Source organism: Chelonoidis abingdonii, chromosome 2 (genome assembly GCF_003597395.2).
Source record: "Chelonoidis abingdonii isolate Lonesome George chromosome 2, CheloAbing_2.0, whole genome shotgun sequence".
Taxonomy (NCBI): Eukaryota; Metazoa; Chordata; order Testudines; family Testudinidae; genus Chelonoidis; species Chelonoidis abingdonii.
In genome coordinates, this window is record NC_133770.1 from 53,428,875 (window position 1) to 53,450,008 (window position 21,134).

The 21,134-nt window shown below is 40.4% G+C and overlaps 1 protein-coding gene across 10 annotated transcripts in view; it reads left to right on the forward strand.

Annotated features, from left to right (window-relative positions):
* Nucleotides 1–20,863, forward strand: part of UMAD1 (UBAP1-MVB12-associated (UMA) domain containing 1) — a 174,084-nt gene extending 153,221 nt beyond the window's left edge. For 6 of the 10 annotated variants that reach the window (XM_075062367.1, XM_032780100.2, XM_032780103.2 and 3 more), the window contains one exon: nucleotides 13,984–15,514. In XM_075062367.1, coding sequence (XP_074918468.1) covers nucleotides 13,984–14,341 — 358 coding nt within the window. In that variant the 3' untranslated portion in view covers nucleotides 14,342–15,514. The other 4 variants (XR_012655214.1, XM_075062368.1, XM_075062369.1 and 1 more) reach the window with 4 other exon arrangements.
* Nucleotides 20,864–21,134: the final 271 nt, after the last annotated feature.

Sequence of the window (21,134 nt, forward strand, 5' to 3'; positions counted from 1 at the left end):
GGCTGAACATTCTGAAGGTACATGTGGTGACTTTGGATAGATTACTAGAATTAGGCAGACAGGGTTTGATTTATCAATATATGAAAAGATTGCTTGAAGTGGCAGAGTGTCTTCTTCCCTATTTCCCCAATTTTTCCACCATTAATCTTGCATGTTCCTTACCTGGTGATTGTCTGGTAATTATCCTCTTCCTTTGAATCATCTCTGAAGAATTTCAGAATTGGGGACTTTGTCAGTGAGCCACAACTCAGCATCTTTCACAGTGACAAGGTCTCCTTCAGGACTGAGAGCTCTCCCAGCCTTCATTCCCCAAAAAGATCCATTTGCACAGACCCCACATTACTGTTTTGCCTTTCTTTTGTCTGAATCTAAAACAACATAAAGAAGGAAGATGTGAACTTTATGGGGAAGCAAATATGTATATCTGAAGGGGAGCAAATTCTCTGTTCAGATTCCCTTTGTACTGTCAGTCATTTATAGGGACGATGTTTCTAAATTATTGATATTCAAGATTAAGATGTGTATTTCAGAAGCAGACAAGGTCAGAGGCAAATCTGGTCCTCCAGGAATTACAGTTCATTCAACCAGGTCACTGGCTTTTTCTGGGGCAGAGAGATCTCATGAAATCTTTGTCGGTATTTGTAAGGCTGCTCTTCTGCTCACACTTATGTGAGGCTACAGGCAAAACAACACTTTTTCTTCTACACTTTCATGTCTGACGGTCTTCCTGAAAAAGCAATGAGATCCAAAACACTACCAAATAGATGATGCCCTCTGTGTATGCAACTTTTGATAGAAGAACTCTGCAATGGGCAGTGCCTTCAGTAGTTTAGTCCCTTATCCAGATTTACTCTACCAAAAACAACCAGTTTGCTCTGAATTTCCCTCTCCTTTAGAGTCTCACTAATTCTTAAATCCTTCAGTGGGAGTGTCTGAAAATTCTAATTTCTTTTCTCCTACTGTCATATCTGAGAATCTCCCCAACCTTAGTTATGGGTTCTGGGATATCCTGAGATGTATTTATTGTTGGGTTTTGTTTTGTTTTGTTTCCATTCACTCACTTTCAGGATATTAAAATGTTTGGTTCTTTACAAATAGTTATGAATTAATTCCATGTTTAACAGTTAAGTGTTATAGCTTTGAGAGCAATGCTGCCAGGAGCTTCATCTGAAAGGACAAGGCTTTCTCCTGCACCTCTTGTTCTGTGCTTTAGCTGCACGGAAAAGGAGGATGCACAGTAGGAGTGTCAGAAGATAGGAGAAAATAAATTAACAGATGAGACACAATTTTCATTGCATATCGTTTTGCTGTAGAAGGCATAACTAACCAAAACTGAAATGTACAAATGAAATTAAGTGCAGTTAGACAGAACGTGGCATATGGGAGGTTAAAGTCAGAAAATAATTGGGGCATTTGTCCCCGCCTCATTCTGTGAACAAAATCTTGAAGGCTTTTTCAAAGAGAAAATTAGTAGTATCAGCTATAGCCTCCCTTCTATCATCATTATACCAAAACTACTGTTGCCACAGTTTCATTATACCAAAACTGCTGTTGCCACAGCTTCTGTCTAGACCTTCAGGATAGGGATAGTTTCGTTATGTATTTGCATTGTACCTAGCACAAAGAGCTCCTGATCCTGGCTCGGGCCTTTTGGCAGTACTGTCATGTAAATAATAGGAGAGTCATGGAGTTAACATTTAATTGATTGCAAACATCCTGTCAACAGAATTTTTGGTTTTGTTTTTATCTTTAGCTCTCTCTGTTGCAGACCTGTGGTCTGAATGCTTTCAACATACCAAAACATGAAGGTAAATATTCTAATAAGGTTTACTACTTACCCATCAAATAGTATGAGGGAGTAGCTCAAAGATAGTTAGATTTTCCTTAACCATGGTACATAGTAGGCACAAATCTGAAAGATTCTTTCAGAGAAGCAAAGGCTTATGGGCAGCCCAGAATTGTGTTTTATAATAAACACGCAGTTGTGAAGATTTCAGTGTGTAGCCTAGATTATGTAAAGAAGTTGGAAAGACCTTTCCTAGTTCTACAACGAAGTGCAGCGTCTGGTGGTGTCGGTGGAAGCTGTGATATCCTCAGAACGAGGCAGCAGCTGTAGTGCAGAGAAAACAGAGGGCTTAGTTCAGCCAGCCAGTTAAATTCAGTTTTATCTTTTCTTGCAGAGATAGAATAAACTCTTGAGATCAAAGATCTTACTTGCAAGGATGTCCTGTTAAGTCAGTTGACACATATCAGTATTAAGATGTAAAGGAAACTGCTTATAAGTAAGCAACAACTATATGAACCTCAGTAATTAACATCTCACATGCAACCATTTGTAGAAATCATTATTACACATTTAGTGCATCCATTCAAAGTCAAATATTTATACAGCAGTTTGTAAAGGTCAGCTCTGGGCATTCATCTAAATCCACTGTAAAAGAATCCTAAAAAAGATGAAAAACAGCATTCAAAGAATCTTAGGCTCATGAAGGATTGGCATTTAGATAGTCTAGACAGTCCAAGCAAACAGGCCTCCAGAAGTGGTATTGAAAATATTTTATTTAAAGAGACGGATGTCTTATTAGAACTAAAGAATTGTATAAGGTCCATAAAGTAGACATAAGGACATGTACTAGGATCCTGGTAAGAGACTGTTACTCACCCATTTATTATTTCTGCTGGACTAGCATGATCATTTTAGCAAGAATATCCTCACTGGTCCTATCCCTCAAGCAATTTGCACAATATGTGATGCTTTTGGATTGTGCCATACTTTCCTTCCTTTTAGCTGCCATTATGAGCTACTAATGTAATTGCATAAATTGTTCTTCTCGCCCAAAGATTTGAGACAGTTTTGGTTGCACCACTAACTTTTTAGAGAGCCAGCAAGTTAAATATTAAACCTTTGGGAAAGAAGTCTAAGTGGTATTGTGGATCTTTCTATTATTGCTTGTTTTGCTTTTTATCTCTTCCATAATATCAAAATATAGTTTGTTCTTGTTCGATCTTACCTTCTGCTAAATTAATGTTGCTTAATGTTAAACTTCATACGGCCTCCTTTTAAATGGTAGTGTGGAGTAGATTTAAATTTCTACTATAAAAAGGAAAGCCAGATTTTTAATACACTATGGCATTTTACTCTTATGTAATTTTGCAGAATTGTTTATAGATATTGTGTCAGATTCTGATATTACTAGTGTAATTTACACTAGAATCTGGCCTACGGTATTAACCCTGTATCTGTATTATTTAACTTTAATGTTCTGAGAGAGAGGGGGAAATAGTGGCAACAGATGTGGCATTAAGGAAAGAATTTAAAATACCTTCCTAGATTTCGTGTTTCTGGAATTAAATAACTGGGAGAAAAATCCTCAGTCTTCACTATAGGCATTTCTGTAGTTTATTTTATGTTGTATGTACTGTGCAATAGATGCATCCATTCTTCCCCACAGATAAAGTAAACAAAGTGACAGATTTATGGAAACTAAAAGTGATTTTAAAAAGTTGCAATCGCCTTTTTTTTTCCCTAGTATGAGAATAATAGATGCTACTGTTGATTAGTAAAATTGCCATTTTGAATATAGACCTTTAAATTCTTTATACCACTAAAAAGTAATAATAGATCTATGAATTTCAACAAAAATAGTCTCCAAAATTTAAAATGAAAGTAAGTTTTAAATCTTTATTACGTTTATATACATGATTAAAATATGTTAGATGAGCAAAGGTGGTCAATGAGCTTTTTTAATTAAAAGAATATCTAGTGAAACTATCTTTGCCCCCGTTAAATGTATCACCACAATAACTTAATCTGACTAGAAATTTTCCTAGCTGTTAATTTGTACATACCTAAGAGCAACTCTAGGAATAAAATCGTTGCTTACCCAAAATTGTCTTTTGGCTCTAAATTATTTCCATTCACACTTACGAAACAATAGTTCTTGTACAGTTTTTTAAAATTATTTCTTATATGCAACATTCAGCCTATACATTCTTTGCAACAGGGTAACTAGCATAAGAAGAGTAGCTACTGTAAGGCACAATCCTGTGTTGTCAGAGAGAGGCACTGGCAGATGCAAAAGTACTATTTACATCTCTACTTTCTGTGCTTCTGTGAAATTAATTGTGCCCCCTAATTCAGTGTTCTTCTCTATCATCTTCATGGCCAACAATTTTAGCCAGAAGTTTTCTCCTCAGTGTTGGTGGCAGACCACAGGGCAGATCCTCAGAGGGTAAAATTTGTCATAGCTTCACTGAAGTAACTGACAATTTACACCAGCTGAGGATCTCTCCTTATACCTTATTTTTGCTTTCTAAGCCTTTTCCAGATTACTCTGCCTAAAGAGTGTGAACAGCAGACTACAGACTTCCATCATGAAGCTTTTTCAGTCCACTTTGCTCTTATTTTAACTTTAACTACGTTACTTCAATTGGGACTTCAGTTCCATTAAAGAGAATCAGCAAATTTATTCCTTGGAGCTTTGGAAAAGATGTTTTACGAAGGTACTCTCCTGTTGCCAATCTTACTGCTGTGACAGAGATGTCTATGAAGGATACAAGGGGGAAAAACAAGAACAGGAAATGCAGTGTATGCTCAGCTTACCTGCAGCTGTCACGGAAAGCTGGCTTGTCTACTCTGCCAAGTTCTCCAGCAGCAGGCAGGAGAGTCCAGATGCACATAGGAGAGCTGGTTCTTACAAAACAATGCTGAGGAAGTATTCTCTCGGTGTCTGAAAGGGGTCTGTGAATTTACCCTCCACTTGACACACAAAGAGTGGCATAATGGGAGTTTCCTAATAGGTCCACGACAGCCAGCCAGCTGCTCCAGCGATTTTTCCATTGTACCAAAGAACAAGAGATTCCAAAGTTGGAAGTCGCAGCACCTCACTAATCAGACAGTAATCCAATGGAAGGTGAGTTCTTACCTAGAGATCCTGCAGATAGGAAAATAATTGTGTCTCTGGGCAGATTATGAGGTAATTGCATCAGCTCCTCGTGGCCTCCACTGCATTATTGTGTTTGAAAGAGCCATTGTGGTTTGAACAAATTGACAGTCTGCCTCCCCAAAGAACAAGAAAATGAAGGCAATGCTGAAAAATATCTTCTTTGAAGCATCATTTGCAACAGATATATCCCTGGACTCTGAAGTTAGTGACTTATTCACTGGCCTCCAAACCGGTAGCCCACGGTATTTGAGAAACCATTCAAAACTGATATCTGGGCAAGAAACCCTTTAAGACCACCACAGCGATCTGAATCAATGTTTGAATCGGGAGACCGTACAAGGCGAAAGTAGCAGGTTCACACAACATCATCACAGCTCATTAAACTAGGTGAGCTGAACCATCATTGGCAGCAATGTCAAATGCTTTGCATGAAAACAAATGGAAAGCAGCAACTTGACTTTCTGTCCACGTCTGAGACACTGCAAAGTGGCTTGTCAAGTAGACTCAGGAGAGTCAAGTATATGGTAGCCCCATAATCCCTTGGCTTCTTCTGCTCTGTCATTATTGTACACAGCTATTGATCCTATCCTTTTCTGACCCAGAAATGGCCTTTACTGTGTGAACATCTCATTGTTAGGATGATGGGACATTAAGGGAACAAAGAGGAGAGAACACTTCTTACCTGAGAATTTCCTTGCTTAGACCCTTCATGTCCTAGAATCAGATTCCCACAGAGGATTATTTCTCAGTAGTTGCAGAATTAATGTCCATGTCTTCAGGCCTGTTATTGATAATGAAAGGCCCTGTTAAAAATGGAAATTAGTTTAATTTATAATTAAATATTTTGATAAGAAGTTTAAGTATTTTGTACCCTTGAAAACTACAATTCTGGGAAAGCATGGTGGGATGATCTGCTGCCTCAATATGATAAAAGGCCTGGTCTGTTGCCAGCCACCTAGAAGAGAGGAGAAAATCAGTCAAACACTGTTCCAAGAAAATAAATTCTCAGGTAAAACAGACTTGCCATTCATTAATACTATATACTTAAAAAGCAGTGGACGACACTAAAGGTGGAATGGTTTGGAAGAAGACTAATTCCTAATGATCTAATCTCTGAAATGGACCCATCTGAAAAAAAATGTGCATTACTGTGTGTAACTGAAAGACAATGAAACCAACCAACCAACCAGTATTTCCAGTTTAGTGTCCTGATTTTTTTTTCCAAAGATGCTGAGCACTCACATGTCCCATTTATGTTAATAAAGCTGGGTTTGCTCAGTACTTCTGAAAATCATGCAAAAGATTCTTGCATTTTTTTTCACTTTAGAGGAGATCTTTTGAGATAGAGGAGCAACTCCAAAAGGGTAAAACATTCTAGCTCAAATTTTGACTTCAGCAAAGTTACTTCAAATTTACACTTGTTTAACTGAGACCAGAATTTGGCACCAAATGGTTAGATTTTTTGTTGTTGACTAAAGTAGTTAAATTAACATTTCTAAAACAATTTATCATTTTAAATACAAAACCTCTTAGTATGGGTGCTTTATAAAAATGTGTAATATTGATTTTATACTGAAAAAAGGTTGACCTTATGAAAATGCAAAACTATCAATTTATGCCAGTGTATAGACCAAGGGCACTTCTCTACCAAGGAATGAAGTTGATCACTGAGGGCTAAATTCTGCCACCTTTACTAACCTTCTTTAATAGTTTGTTCCTCCTATGGCACCACTGAAATCAATGGGGCTACTGAGAGTGAGTAAAAGTTGCAGAATCTGGCCAGGGATACAGTGCTCACTAATTAGTGGCAGGGCTAGGATCACCGCCTATTAAGGTTGCCAAACACTTCCCATTATAAGTTTTCAGTTGCTTATAACTTAGCCAAACTTTAACCATTTGGTCTGAAGTTTTCCATGCTGAGTATTTGTCTTAGGCTGAAGGTGTTGAAAAAATCAGCCAAAATGGTTCCACTATTTCCAAGAATGAAGCTAAGAGAAAAGTACATTGTTTTCCCAATTTAAGAAAATTCTGATTACCATTTCTTTAAAAAGCTCTCGTCCCATCCCTATCCCCCTCCCCACCCCACAATTTTGGAATAGGGATTTAAAATGTGTTAAGATGGCAGCATCTGTGTCAGGGATGTGGCTTCTACCGTCCCTGTGAAAATCTGCCCAAATTTCACTAGTTGTAAGCTTTTGAAAAATCACAATTTGCACATGCTCAATTAGAGACTTAGATTTTTACAACTAAATTCCTTGAAGATTCCATGTGTATAACTATGCACCAGTCCAGAGCTGAGCAGGACTTTTTCTGCAACTGCAGTTTTGGCCTGCCACAGGCCTTGCCATATCTGGGTTTGAGCATCTGAACTTAGAGAAGGAATGCTCTTTCCTGTTTTCTCAGTAACTCCTTTGTTGGCCCAGGCAGCAAGGAGGATGAAGCTGCCTGATCTAAATGCAGAGGAGACAAGAGCCAGATGTGCAGGTGAGTGGAAGGAGTAGATTAGAGGGGGAGGCAGAAACTGAGATTAAAGACTGGTTGAGGGTAAAGGGAGGACAGTCCAAGACAGGCTGGGAAAGGAGATTGGGACTGAAAACCAGTGGGGCAGGGGTAGGAGGTGAGAGAGAGGCATAGGTGGGGATGGAGAATTCTGATTGACTGGGCAAAAAAATTGGAACAGGGATTCCAGGGAGGGATATTGAGACTGGGGACAGTGGAATGGGGAAATGTAAAGGTCAATTGGAGGTCAAGGCAGGGAGGAGACAAATCAAATAAGAAGCCTGTAGGGGGGAGGGGCGGGCTAGGCCTGGCTGACAAGGAATTGGGGCAAGGAGTTGGGGTGTGTGGGGAGGAGAGAGATGGGAATGGTTGGGCGATGGGATTGGGAATGCAGACAGGTGACAGTGGGAGTGGAATGAGAAGCCCAAGGAGTGGAGACTGGGACTGGCTAGGTGAGGAGAATGAGACTGGAAACAGGATACTGACAGGGGAAAGATGAATCTGGGACAACTATAGGTTGGAGGGGGGCAGGGCAGAAGGATCACAGCTGTCTGAATGGGCAGAAGAATCTGTGCACGCTAGGGAACATCCCCCTCCATAGCCTACTCTCAGCGAATAATTGTGAAATGCACTACCAAAGTGTCCCATCCCCCTCTAGTGCTGAACCACATAGAGGATGACAACCTACTACTGCTGTCAGTTATTCAAGTCTGTGCAACTGCACTTAATGGTTCCAACCCTGCCTATGATTCATGTGGGTGTCAATATGATGCTGCATGATGAAATTTTTTTTTCAGTTTGCTTTTTTTAAAAACTGAAAAATTACATAAAAATAAATTACCTTAAAAAGATTATTAAGGTTGCAAAGTCAAGCAGTCAAAAGTTAGGAAATGTCAGAATTATGGTTGCCTGCGCAACCATAATTTGACCCCTTGTGAAAACTAATTATAATGTGGTCTTTAATCACATGATTTGTATACTGTTTTTTTCAGGACCCCTGCCTCATTCACTGCACAGAATTGCACTTAATGAACAATTTTTTTTTCTCTTCATTGTTCAGTGTGTAGCTTCCATGCCTTGTTTACTGCACATTAGTCCAACTATTCAATGTGGGAATCTCTCCGATGACTTCAGTGGTCTTTGGATTAGGCCTGTTTGAGAATCACTGAGCAATTCCACAAGAACAATAATAATTATAGGGGCCATTAGAAGGTGTGTGGGGTGGAGACAACAATAAAACACTTTTAAAAAATCACCCTCTAAAATAAAACAATTGGAAGGTGTAAGAGAAGGGAAGGATAAAAAGAGGAATTTGTAAGCTTCTTGAGGCAAAGGCTATCTTTTTGTTCTGTTTGTACAGCACCTAGTGCAATGGGGTCCTGGCCCATGCTGGGGACTTGTAAGTGATATGAAAATATAAATAATAATAATAATTAGTCAAAAATATCTTTGGAAAACAAAAGTTTCCAGGTGTTGCTTAAAACTGAAGAATGGACAGAGGCTGTTGCTATGGTCAGGCAAGTTCTGCATGCTAGAGGTCACCATGGTAACAGAGCAAGGGCCTTAATATTTCTGGCGAACAGTGGAAATTCTGAATAGTGTAAGTAATACCCCTCAGCAGGAGCCTCAAGAAGGAGATTTCACATCTAGCCAGGGCCAACCCCATGAAGCACTTTAAAAGTCAGGAGGACGAACTTGAAATCAATCCGCCACTTAAGGCCAACAAGTAAGAGAGGGCAGGGTAGATGTAATATAACCAGTCACTCAATCCACTGACCAGATATGTCACAGCATTCTGTACAAATGGCAAATGATGGAGAAGCACTATTGAAACACCTGCTGGGAAAGCATTAAAATAATCGTGGCACATGGTCACACAGACCTATGTTGCTGTTATGGCACTGTCAAAAGATGATAAGGGCACTGCCTGGGAAAGTGAAAAACTCATACCATATCCAGCATGTCTTTCTGTGGAAAGGGTGTGGTTGAAACTGATGACAAGATTCTTACCCTGGTTCACTACCTTAGAACATGTCCCTTAATGTATTGATGCTTCTCATCCTGAGAGTTCTTGGAAGATAGGATCAAACTTTGAGAGATACTGAATGCTAATTGTATGTCCTCACCAGTTACCACTTGTCCCCCAGGTAAGGAAGAACAGATATGTCAGGGCAATAACCCATTAAAGCTATTCCAGAACACTGTCTAGGTCTTCCAAGATATTCCAGACCCCATCTCATTCCTTATATAATTCCATACTATTTACAGATCCTCACCTTGTCTTGAAATAGCTCCTAATCTCTAAATAGTTTATACTCACAACTAGAGCTGGGTGGGAACCAGATTTTCTGTTTCACAGGAAAATCTGTAAATGTAAAGAAGGTTTCCATTCTGGAACAAAACAAAAAGTTCAACATTTTCCCCAAAACAAAATGAATTAGGATGGATAGAAATGTTTTGTTTCAGTCAAATGAAAACACTTTGTTCCACCTTTGACATCTTAATTTTTTTAAAATGTTTATAAAAGAAATTTCTATACAAAAAGTCATTTTGAAACAATCACTGAAATGTTCCATTCCGTTAGTATGGAAATTCCATTGAATTGACGTAATTGAAATGATTCATGTCTTTTTTTTAACAATGGAAATTTGTCTAAATCAACACACTTTCGATTAATTGGCATTTTCATATGGAAAAATGTTGTTGGAAAGTTCCTGACCAGCTCTACTCACACCATGTTTACACCTTCATTTGAAAGAGCCCACTGAACATGTTCAAAGAGAAAAGCACCTACAAAACTTAAAACTTTCTCCAGGCTTTTCATAATTCTCAACTCAGGTACCTTCAAATTCAGGGTGGCTGCTACATGTAAAGGCACTCAGAAGGACCGTTTCATTCTTGACTAGGTATGGCAGCACCTGCTTTCTTTTTTCCAGCCCACTTGGGATATAGGTAGTAACACATTGCATAGCCTACCTATTAAGAGTTTCAGTTCACCATATTTCAGTTAATTGTAACCTTACCCTTACATTCTCCTTCTATTGCCCTTTAAAACAGATTCATACTGTACATACTGAAACTATCCATGTTGTACCGAACAAACAGTACTATTAATGGCTATGCAGCCACCAGTAGGAAAGAGTTTTAACTTTAGGAAATAGGACTAATTTCACAGTAGATGCTAAATGTTGCCTGTGTCACTCTCAGCTGTGTTTCTCTAGCTCTTCATCAGGAGACTTTTACAAAACAACATATAGGCTATGAACATTTAAAAATATATAGTGTTATATTTTGGAACATTAATCTCTATGCTTACTAGGCCTCTCAAGTTTTGGCTTAGTTCCTGTATAATTAAACCCTTCAGCTCAGTTAATTCTGTACAGGACAAGTTGAATAAGCTTGTGAACGTAAACAGATGGGTGGAAGGAATTTTTGGTGTATTCTGTGTGTGTAATGGGTGAGGAGAATGTGTGCATTTCTCTCAAATATCATTGACCCTTGCCAGAGGCAAGACACTGACTTGATGGATCAAGTCCATGTTCCTTAGCCCATGTTTTTTATATTCACTGTCTTCCTATCATAGATCTTTTCAGAGCTGGCTTCCTGTGTTGTGGTGCTTGTGACTTCTAGGGGTATCATCAACTGGAAATTCATGATGGGTACTACATCTACAGGGACTCATTAGAATTACTTTTTCACAGGGAAGGTGAAAGAGTAATTATGCTCTTGATTAGATAAGCGAGAAGCTGCTTTTTCTTTTATAGGCTAGTCAGTTTCTAAAAATGAACTAAGGCCAAGATCCACAAAGTTACTTCGGAAGCTAAGTCCCACTTTTAGGCACTACTGTGATCCACAAAACTTCACTCAGCTGCCACCTAATCCTATAGTCACCTAAATTTACTTGACACCTACAATTCCATTGTTAAAGTTCCTTAGGTGCCCTTATTTCTGCCTCTGGGCATGCACAATAGTGCCTAATTCTGCCTATCCGGATGCGTATCTCCCACCCAAACCCCAGAATGATTCACGTACTAGGGGAATATAAGCGGAGGAGTGTCTGTCTCACCTATTGGGCCCTATCTGGTGGGTGTGCTTAGCGCCACCTATGAATTGGGTCTGATTCAAAATCTGGCAGCAGGAGGATGGGTGGAGGTGCCCACCTTATACATTTTAGCCCAGTGGTTAGAGCTGTCACCTGGAATGTAGGAGGTTCAATAATCCTCTCTGCCTCAGGAGGAGAAGGGAAACCCTCTTCAAATCCTACCTCTCAGGAGCAGGGCGGCTCTAGCTTTTTTGCCGCACCAAGCACAGCAGGCAGGCTGCCGTGGTACCAGCGGACCTCCCGCAGGCATGCCGTCAAAGGCGGCCTGACTGCCGTCTTCACAGCAACCGGCAGGGCACCCCCCGTGACTTGCCGCCCCAAGCCTGTGCCTGCTGCACTGGTGCCTGGAGCCGCCGTTGCTCAAGAGAGTGGTCTAATTACTGAGATGTGGACTATTCTGATGTGAGCCTTTCGCAACTTCTTCTGTTGAAATTTCACTATGTATAAATACTTAGAGCCAAAGAGAATGTGAGAATGATGCTGTAGCCTGGTGGGTAAGAGACGCAGTTTCCGGTTCCCCTGCTCCAGACACTCTTTTTTTTTTTTTTTATTCACAGTGGAATAGCTTCAACGGAAGAGATTGAGGGAGACCCATATTTAAACTATCTTGTAGCTCAATGGTTACAGGACCCTGGTGGGATTTGGGAGACCCTGTTCAAGTCCTTTCTCCCCAGGGATGGAGAATTGAACTTGTGTATTTTCACATCCCAGATGATTGCTCTAACCACTGGGCTAAAAGTTATAAGGTGGGCACCACTTCCTCTGACTATTGTATGTGCAGTTAAACAGGCACCTAACCTGTTCTCACAAGAAATTATTTAGATCAGAGGTGGGCAAACTACAGCCCATAGGCCACATCCAGCCTGCAGGACTGGCCTGCCCAGCCCTTGAGCTTACAGCCGGAGAGGCTAACCCCCAGCCCCTCCCCTGCTGTCCCCCCACCCCCATAGTCACGCTGCCACGCAGGCAGCACTATAGGCAGTGGGGTTGCACACTCCAGCCGAGCAGCACTGTAGCGTGTCTGGCTCCGGCCGGGCAGCGTGGCTGCCAGACATACTGCTCTGAGCGGCATGGTAAGGGGGTTGAGGCCGGAGGGTTGGATAAGGGGCAGGGAGTCCCAGAGAGCGGTCAGGGAGCAGGGGGAAGTTGGATGGGGCGGAGGTTCGGGGAGTGGTGTGGATAGGGAATGGGGAACGGGGGGTTTGATAGGCGTGGGGTCCCAGGGGGCCTGTCAGGGTTGGGGTGTGGATAGGGGTCAGGGCAGTCAGGGGACTGGGAGCAGGAGTGTTGGATAGGGGATGGGATCCCAGGGGGTGGTTAGGGGCAGGGGGGTCTTGGGAGGGGGTGGTCAGGAGACAAGGAGCAGGGGGGGTTGGATGGGTCAGGGGTTCTAAGGGAGGCAGTCAGGGTGTGGGAAGTGGGAGAGGTCCAGATGGGGGTTCGGGCCAGGCTGTTAGGGGAGGCACAACCTTCCTTACCCAGCCCTCCATACAGTTTTGCAACCCCAATGTGGCCCTCGGGCCAAAAAGTTTGCCCACCCCTGACTTAGATGCTTAAGCCACATGACTCCAGGAGAGGGGATCTGGTTGTGGATTGCCAGCAAAGATAGGTGCCTCCTTGCAGCCCAGACTTAAGCACCTAACTTCATGAGAGGCGGGGGCTTAGGACATGCCCTCTTATCAGCATCTCCCATTGGCTAGCTTAGGCAGCTCCCCACCAAACTTGCTGAGTTTTGTGGATCGCATTCTTAGATCCCTGTCTCTCCGCATTCATTGTGTATGGAGCCTAAGTGCCTAACACAGATTTTGTGGATCACATTGTTCCAGTGATTTTCTAGGTGCCTAAAAGTAAGTCATTTCAATGCTCAGTTTTATCACCAAAATCCCTTTGTGGATCTGGGACTAATTCTGCCTCTGAAATACTCTGCCAAGTTTTGTGGTTGTACAATCACATTTTCCTACGGTTGTTTTTTATTTCTTCTTTGTTGCTGTGTGAAAGACCCCACAAAGACAGCAAAGAAAACGGAGTGATTATAAAGAAGAAAAAATGAAACTACCTAAAATAAAAGAGATATTAAATGCTCAAAGTAAAGAGACTGAAAAAATAGAGAAATATTTTGGATCTGATATTTTAGTTACAGTAATCTCAAGTGTTACTTGGATCAGCTACATAAAGTTTTCAGACAGAAGTGTAATTAAGTTGATGTTATGTCTTTGGAACTAATCTGAAGTTGTGTTTCCTTTTGCCACTTACTTCCTGGGGCCAAATTTTTAAAGATATTTAAGTGCCTAGAAATGCAGATAAGCGCCTGTCTGCATCTTTAGACACCTAAATACCTTTAAAAATCTGGCCCCTTGCCTCTGTTGTTACCATTCCTTTACATTTTCCCACCAGACCCTTGATGCCTTTCCATTTTAATCTTTGTTTCTCTCTTAGTGACCTCTCGTCCCCCTGCTGCTTCCTCATGGAGCCTCTGTTCTGCAGCAAACCACGCCCAGAGATGCTGGCCATCTACTTACCAACCCTACATTGGAATTATCTATCTTCACTAGGTGTGATGAAGGACAAGACTTCTTCTGGTACAGACATCTTCCATGGATCTCAACTATGCTTCTTGCCCCAGTCATTCCTCTATTCTCTTAAACCATTAGTAGATGGCTGCTCAGCTCTGCCAGTATTCTCATGTTCTGCATGCTGCCTCCATCCTCCTTTTCTACTTCTCAAAGCTTTTCGGGACCCACGGGCACCTTCACAGAAGACTGCATATGCATCTAATTTTGCCTTTCCCTTGTAGGCCTACTCCCCGCTGGCTTGCTTCTTGATCCTATCAATTATATCTGTTGGTGGCTCCCAAGGGACTGGGATGCCACCAACTACTAGAGGATAAAAAACATGGAAAACAAAAATACAACTGACAAAGTTTTTCCAATATTTTGTCCCTATCAGCCTGTTTCTGAGCAAGTAATAGAAATACAGAGGCTTCTGTACATAGAAAAGCCAAAATTATTAAATGGAAAAGCCAAGTGCTATTCTAGCCAAGAAAGGACACTAATTACCAAATTAAAGGGGTCCAGTGTCTAAGGCACAGATGTGCACACAAGGCTGCAGAAACCATGGTTTATAAGTATGGGAGGAGGTTTTGTGTGTGTGTGTGTGTGTGTGTGTGTGTGTGTTTTGTTAAATCCTAAGGCTGGTGAAAATAATAGGAGAATTAAATGAGTTACAGGGCTTTGTTTAAAAGGCATTTTTATAAAACAAAATAACAGTAATATCCAGGCACATAAACATGAGAGCTTTAAATATTGCTGCTGTCAATAACTACCCCCCTCTTCTTCCTGCCCCCAAAAAGAAAAAAAGCAGCAACCAAGTAAATGTGTCAGTGAGGAATAAAAGTGAAAAATAGTTTGTAAAGTGAAGTCAAGTGGAAAATTACCATGAGAAATATATAAAAAAATGTGTTCAATAATCTGGTTTAAGATATCAAAAAGTCTATTGACCTTCAAATGATGCTTTCCTAAATAAGAATAATAGGTTATAAAATGTGCAAGGCTGGATAAGATTAAAGAAATCTGAAATGTTACATGTTACACATTTAGATATTAAACCACATGCAAGATAGGGCTTTAGAATGTAGGTTCAATTCCTACTTTTTATAAAGTTTTGTCAGTATAGCTTCCTCTAGTCAAACAATTTATTCTTTCAAAGCTGATATTTTTTCCCCAAAATATTTAATTTTTTTAACACTGCCAGTAAATTTATATGCTGACATTTTGTTGAGGTTGTTGAAATGTACTGCTAAAGATCATGTTTGTGTTTCTATAGTGTATTGATCGTTTTACACTCTTAATTTTTTCCATTTACAGGCTTAGTCACATGGGTCTTTAAGCAAATTAACATAAATTAATATAAATCTTAATCAGAAAGAATGATCTATGGAGATGAATAAAGGTAGTAGTATGAATTATTACACTGTTTACAGAGATCACATCTAAAAGCAAGATTGAACTAATAGGAGTGTACCTAGAGAAAACAACTGTAACACTATGTAGATTGAGAAACTAAATCCTTCCTCTTACCAGCTACTAGACTTAATACACAACCATTATAATAGACCTTACTCAAAATTCATGAAGCTGCTAAACCAGAGGAAGATTATTGGTCTTGGTAACACAATGTAACAGCATCAGACTGAGGAGGCAGTCTCCAAGGAAAGGAAAGCATAGGAATCTCTGAAGGAGGTGTAAGGCAGTGATGGGTCATGTTGTATTTACCTTCTATCTCCACAACTGGTAGGGTTCAGAGGCCTGAGAACAGTATTCTTTTTTTCTCTCTCCTCAGATGAGGGGTTTGGAAGCACGGGTGCCATTGCTTCATGTTCTGATTCTCTAAACCAATTCACCTGTCATTTCTAGTGTTCCTTTTTGCTCATCAACAACAAAACTTTAATTAACTACCAAAGCTAAATGCTGTTTTCATTTTCAACCTGTGCAACCCCACTGAAAACAAAGGAGTGGCACAGGTATAATTGAGTTGGAATTTAAGACACTACATTGCACAGGTGTAACTGATGACCTAATTTGCTATATTAAATATAAGAAATTCTGTTCTATAATCTATACCTGCCTCTTAGGGCACGTCTGCAATTGAACTGGGATGCGCTTCCCAGCTTGCATAGATATATGCATGCTATCTCTGCTCAAGCTAGCGCCTAAAAATAGTAGTGTGTTGACGGCAGCATGGGTGGCAGCTCAAGTACATACCGAGGGGGTTGGACGGTATTGTACTTGGGGCAGCTGCCTATGCTATCACCGACACACTATTTTTAGGTGCTAGCTTGAGCAGAGCTAGCACAGGTATGTACATGAGCTGGGAATCACAACTCCCAGTTCAAATGTAGACATACTCTTAAAGTTTGCAGAAAAGGGGCTTTAGCTTATGGATGAGGGAAGTTTCCTGCTGGTCTTGATAAAGGATTAAATAGGGAATCACCATCCTGATCTTGGAAAAGTGACTCAAGTCTTCATTTGAGCAATCATCTGAGAGACAAGGTGGATGAGGTGATATCTTTTATGCAAGCAATATCTGTTGGTGACAGAGATAAGCTTTTAATATTACACAGAGCTCTTCAGGTCTGCGTAAGCTTGAAAGCTTGTCAGTTTTACCAACAGAAGTTGATCCAATAAAATATTACCTCACCCACCTTGTCTCTCTAATATCCTGGGACCAACACTGCAAAAATAATAGCGCACACTTAAATTGTAGAGACATAATTACTTGTAATTTCCTAAACTAGGAAAACAGCCTTTTTTCCATTAAAATAATCTGACTTTGACCAATAGCTCTGATAACTCCTATGAGATAGGTGCTGGTTGCTGATGGCTAAAGTTGCCACTATGGGTCCTGTCATAAACAGATAGCTAAGGGTTAATGTTTCTTTTAGCCGCCATAGCTATCTGTGCAAACGGGTTAATGAAGGGGAATACAAACAACCATCCAGTGTCTGACCGAGGACCATCAGGTAAACAAGATTTTTTTTAAAAGGCTTCAGGAGGGAATGTGGGTCTGTGTCTTTTTTTGTCTGTCCTCGCCACCCTCCGGCTATGAGAGAGGAATCTTTCTATCTCAAGGCTTCTAATCTTCAGTTTCCAAAGTTGTGAGTAACGTACCCAGAAGCAGTTAGAAAAACAATAGGCTTTTATGGCCTTACTGGATTATGCAAAGCGTGCAAATGTTGCCATTTTTTCAAGAGATCAAGAATCTGCATACAGATAATTATGGCTCCCTGGAGCAGACCCACATGTTGTTTTTTCTCTCCTGGCTGCTGGGGCCTGCCTGCAGAGCTGCTCTTAGCTCTGGACCTGTTTTTTTTTGTATTTACTTATGGGTGTGTAGTTTGCTGGACAAGGTGAAATTGTATTTCTTTTTTGAAAGATTGTTTAAATCTCAAAATTTTTCTTTTAAGCCAATTGACCTTGTATTGTCAACCTGGAACAGAAGACTATGTTTAATAGTGTTTTTTTTAATTTTGATATAAAGGGGCTTATCTTTTTTAAGAACCGTGTTTGAGTTTTCTCTGGGTAGGCTAAGGAACGAAGGAAAGGGAAATTCTCTTTGTGTTAGATTTACGGAGGGTGAATCTGTGCAGCCTCAGGGAAAGAAGGAGGGGGGAAGGTAAATTGCCCTCTCTGTTTTGTAATTCAAGGAGTTTAAGTAATCTTCCAGGATAACCCACGGAGGGGAAGCCTGTAGAGGAAGTAAAGAGAAGACAAGGAGAGGGGGGTTATTTCCCTTGGTGGTAAAACTCAGGGCTTCTGAGTCTTGGGGTCCCCCAGAGAAGGTTTTGGGAGACCAGAGAGGGAGCCAAGCCCTGGAATCCTTGGCTGGTGGCAGCGTTATCAGATCTAAGCTGGTAATTAAGCTTACAGGGTTCATGCTAGCTTCTCAGTTTATGAACGCTAAGGTTCAAATCTGAGTAGGAAGCTACGACAGGTCCACGTATCGTCAAATATATGCCACATATGTGTTTTGATGAGTAAATTCATCTGACTTGTTATTTACAATTCATGTAAATTGGTATTGTTAATTAGCTAGAATTCTCCTGCACACTTAAAGGATGATGAAGTATGTATAGGACAAAATTCACTGACAAAAGAGGTGAGATTAGAGTGAAAATAAGAACAGGCTATCCAACAACCAAGTTATTTCTTTGTGACTTTCTTATAGTGCAAGTTACCCCTATGGTGTACATTAATAGTGCTGAAGGCATGTGTACTGTGATGTATTTCTAAATTGGAAGCCCTTACCAAAGCACTGGTCATGGGACTGAGATTAGGAGGATGAACCTCCAGTTGTTCACAGTACGATTTTTTTTTCATAGCCTGCTTAAAGAGATGGAATTTGAGGTAACTCTTTCTAGCATGCCGGATGAGATTGGAGAAGGGCAGATGCTGCACTGATCAGGGATATGACCTTCTCCAAGGCATAATAGATACCTTATGTGTCCATCTGTAATTAATGTAAACCTGCTGTATGTGGTGTAGTCTTTTCCTCAGCCATGAGGTGAAAGGAGGTCTTGACTGACCAATAAGCTGGGAAAACTAAGGCTAAAAGTATACAAACAGGACACTAAAGATTACAGGATGTCAGGAGTGGAGATGTACACAGACAAACATTCCTCAGGACCACTGTAGATGCTTACTGTAGGTAAGTAACTGTTCTTTACTCTTCCAAAATAGACAGTATGAGTTACCAGTGCCAAAGACACTCATGATGTCAGCTGTAGATGTACATAATAGAGAAAATGGGTAGTCATGTGTCCATATATGGTTTATTTGGTAAAGTTTATTCAAATCAGAATGCTTCTTATATGAGATCCACTGCTGTGCATTTTACCTATGCACATAACATATTAGTCAGTACACATGGTGCACATCCGAACTCAAGAGTTGAAGTGGGCTGTATGAATTTGAATGATCTTTAAAAAAAATTCCTCATATAAGCCATAGACTGTAACAGATCTTGACTATTATATTGTAGTTCTATCCTGAGATTATGTTACCCCTTTGATATAGGATATATCTGATAGATGTGAGACCTTGGAAGCATGGAAACTTCAAAAGACTATTTTGCTGAGATGTGCCAGATGGGCCCAGGGATTATTCTTAAATGTGTGTACCTATAAATGTTATATGTATCTTTGTGAGCAAAGGATTGTATGCTAACTCCATGGTGAGGGTTACTGAGCTTCCTTGAGGAACTAAAAACAGCAGGGAATAATTACTGCAATTCCTGGGACAGGCAAACCACTCCAGAGAAGTACCACCTTAAAGTGGGATGGAGGAGGGGAAATGGAAGAGATCCAGGAAACAAAGGGCTTTTGGTATAAAGGGTCAGCGTGAACTGACTCAAAGATCCTCATTTTGATCCAAAAAGTGACACGAGATTGTAACTTAAAGGGCAAAACCCTGCTGGAAGGGTTTGAAATATTGCAACCTGACAGATTCTCCTTGTGGAAGATGGGTAATACCTGGTAAGCTTAGCATGCATGTAGACTATTGTTTTATGATATGTTTTCTCTGTAATGCTTTTGTCCTAAATAAATGTACTGTACTTTGTGAAAGTTGACTGCTCACTGGGAAACCCTGTCATAGTCCCTGGGACAGAGTTGAACCAAGGGGTGCTGGACTAAGGTCAGATCTGCTGGGATAGACGCAGTGAACAACAAATATTATACTGAATATACTAAGTGAAGTATAGATGGGTTAAAAAAATAGATAAGTTTGTGGAGGATAGGTCCATCAATGGGTATTAGCCAACATGGCTAGAGATGCAACCCTATGCTATGGGTGTCCTAAACTTCTGCCTGCCAGAAGCTAGGACTAGATAACAGGGGCTGGATCCTTTGATAATTGCCCTGTTCTGTTCATTCCCTCTGACGCATTCGGCTCTGGCCACAATCAGGAGCCAGGATACTGGGCTAGATGAACCATTGGTCTGACCCAGTATGGATATTCTTATGTTCTTAATTGCAGGGGGACTGCAAGTCTAAATCCCGTCTGGAGGGAAAGGGACATAAGTCCCCACCAACAAAGAGATGACAGCTGGAGGCCTGAGATCTAAAAGGGGTGCCTTTGAGCAGATGAGGGAGGGAGCAGAGATGCAGTTAAGCCCAGAACTGTGGCAACAGTTTATACACTGCCCTAAATACAGAAGATATTTCTTTTCAAATTTGCTAGGTAGTGGTGTATTGTCTTAAACAAATCAACTGACTTCCTTACCTTTCTCAAAAACCCATCCCCTATGACTGCTGTAAACATCCCCCTTCTTGCCTGTGAATATTTATGAATTCTTAACACATACAATGATCTCTTTTATTAAAAATGTTTTTTCTGCTAAAAACTCAAGTTCACTTACTGTAGAATCCTTTAAAACAAAACAAAAATGTCTACAAAACTATTTTGGAATGTTTTGTTTGGGGGGAGATGGGGGAGGGAAGATGGCACTTTTCACAGTTACATCTGTGTACACAGGTGTAGACTGCGGTTATGTAAAGGAAGTGGGTGGCTTAAGGGCAAACTTAAATTTATTATAACAACTTGATCTGTACTTCTAAATTCCTTATGTTTCTTTTTTGAACAGTGTTAAGTCTGCAAAACTAAACTTTAGTTCTGCATTATGGTATTTGGCATGTAAAGTTGCTGGAGACACTGAGACATTTACATGCTACAATTTGCTACGGGTGGGAACTGAATTTGTGTGGTTGCAATATACATAGCTTGATGAGTTGTGCTCTGAAATAAAGAGGACTGACACTTCATATTTCAGAGTGGCTTATATGTATTGTACCAGGAGTTTTTCTGGACCATCCCTTCTCACTCCCTCTCTTCTCTTCAAAGAAAGACAAGTCCACAACTATTAAAAGTTAAGGTCAATTAAAGGTTTGATTAATTGTGTCATTTCTTAATGTAAGGGTGTTTGCTTACTCTGAATAGCTGACACACAACTGGTCTTTAGGAATTATGCACCCAGAAGAACCAACAAAGAACATGAAGATTTAGAAATCCCTAGTTTGCTATTTCCCTGAAAAA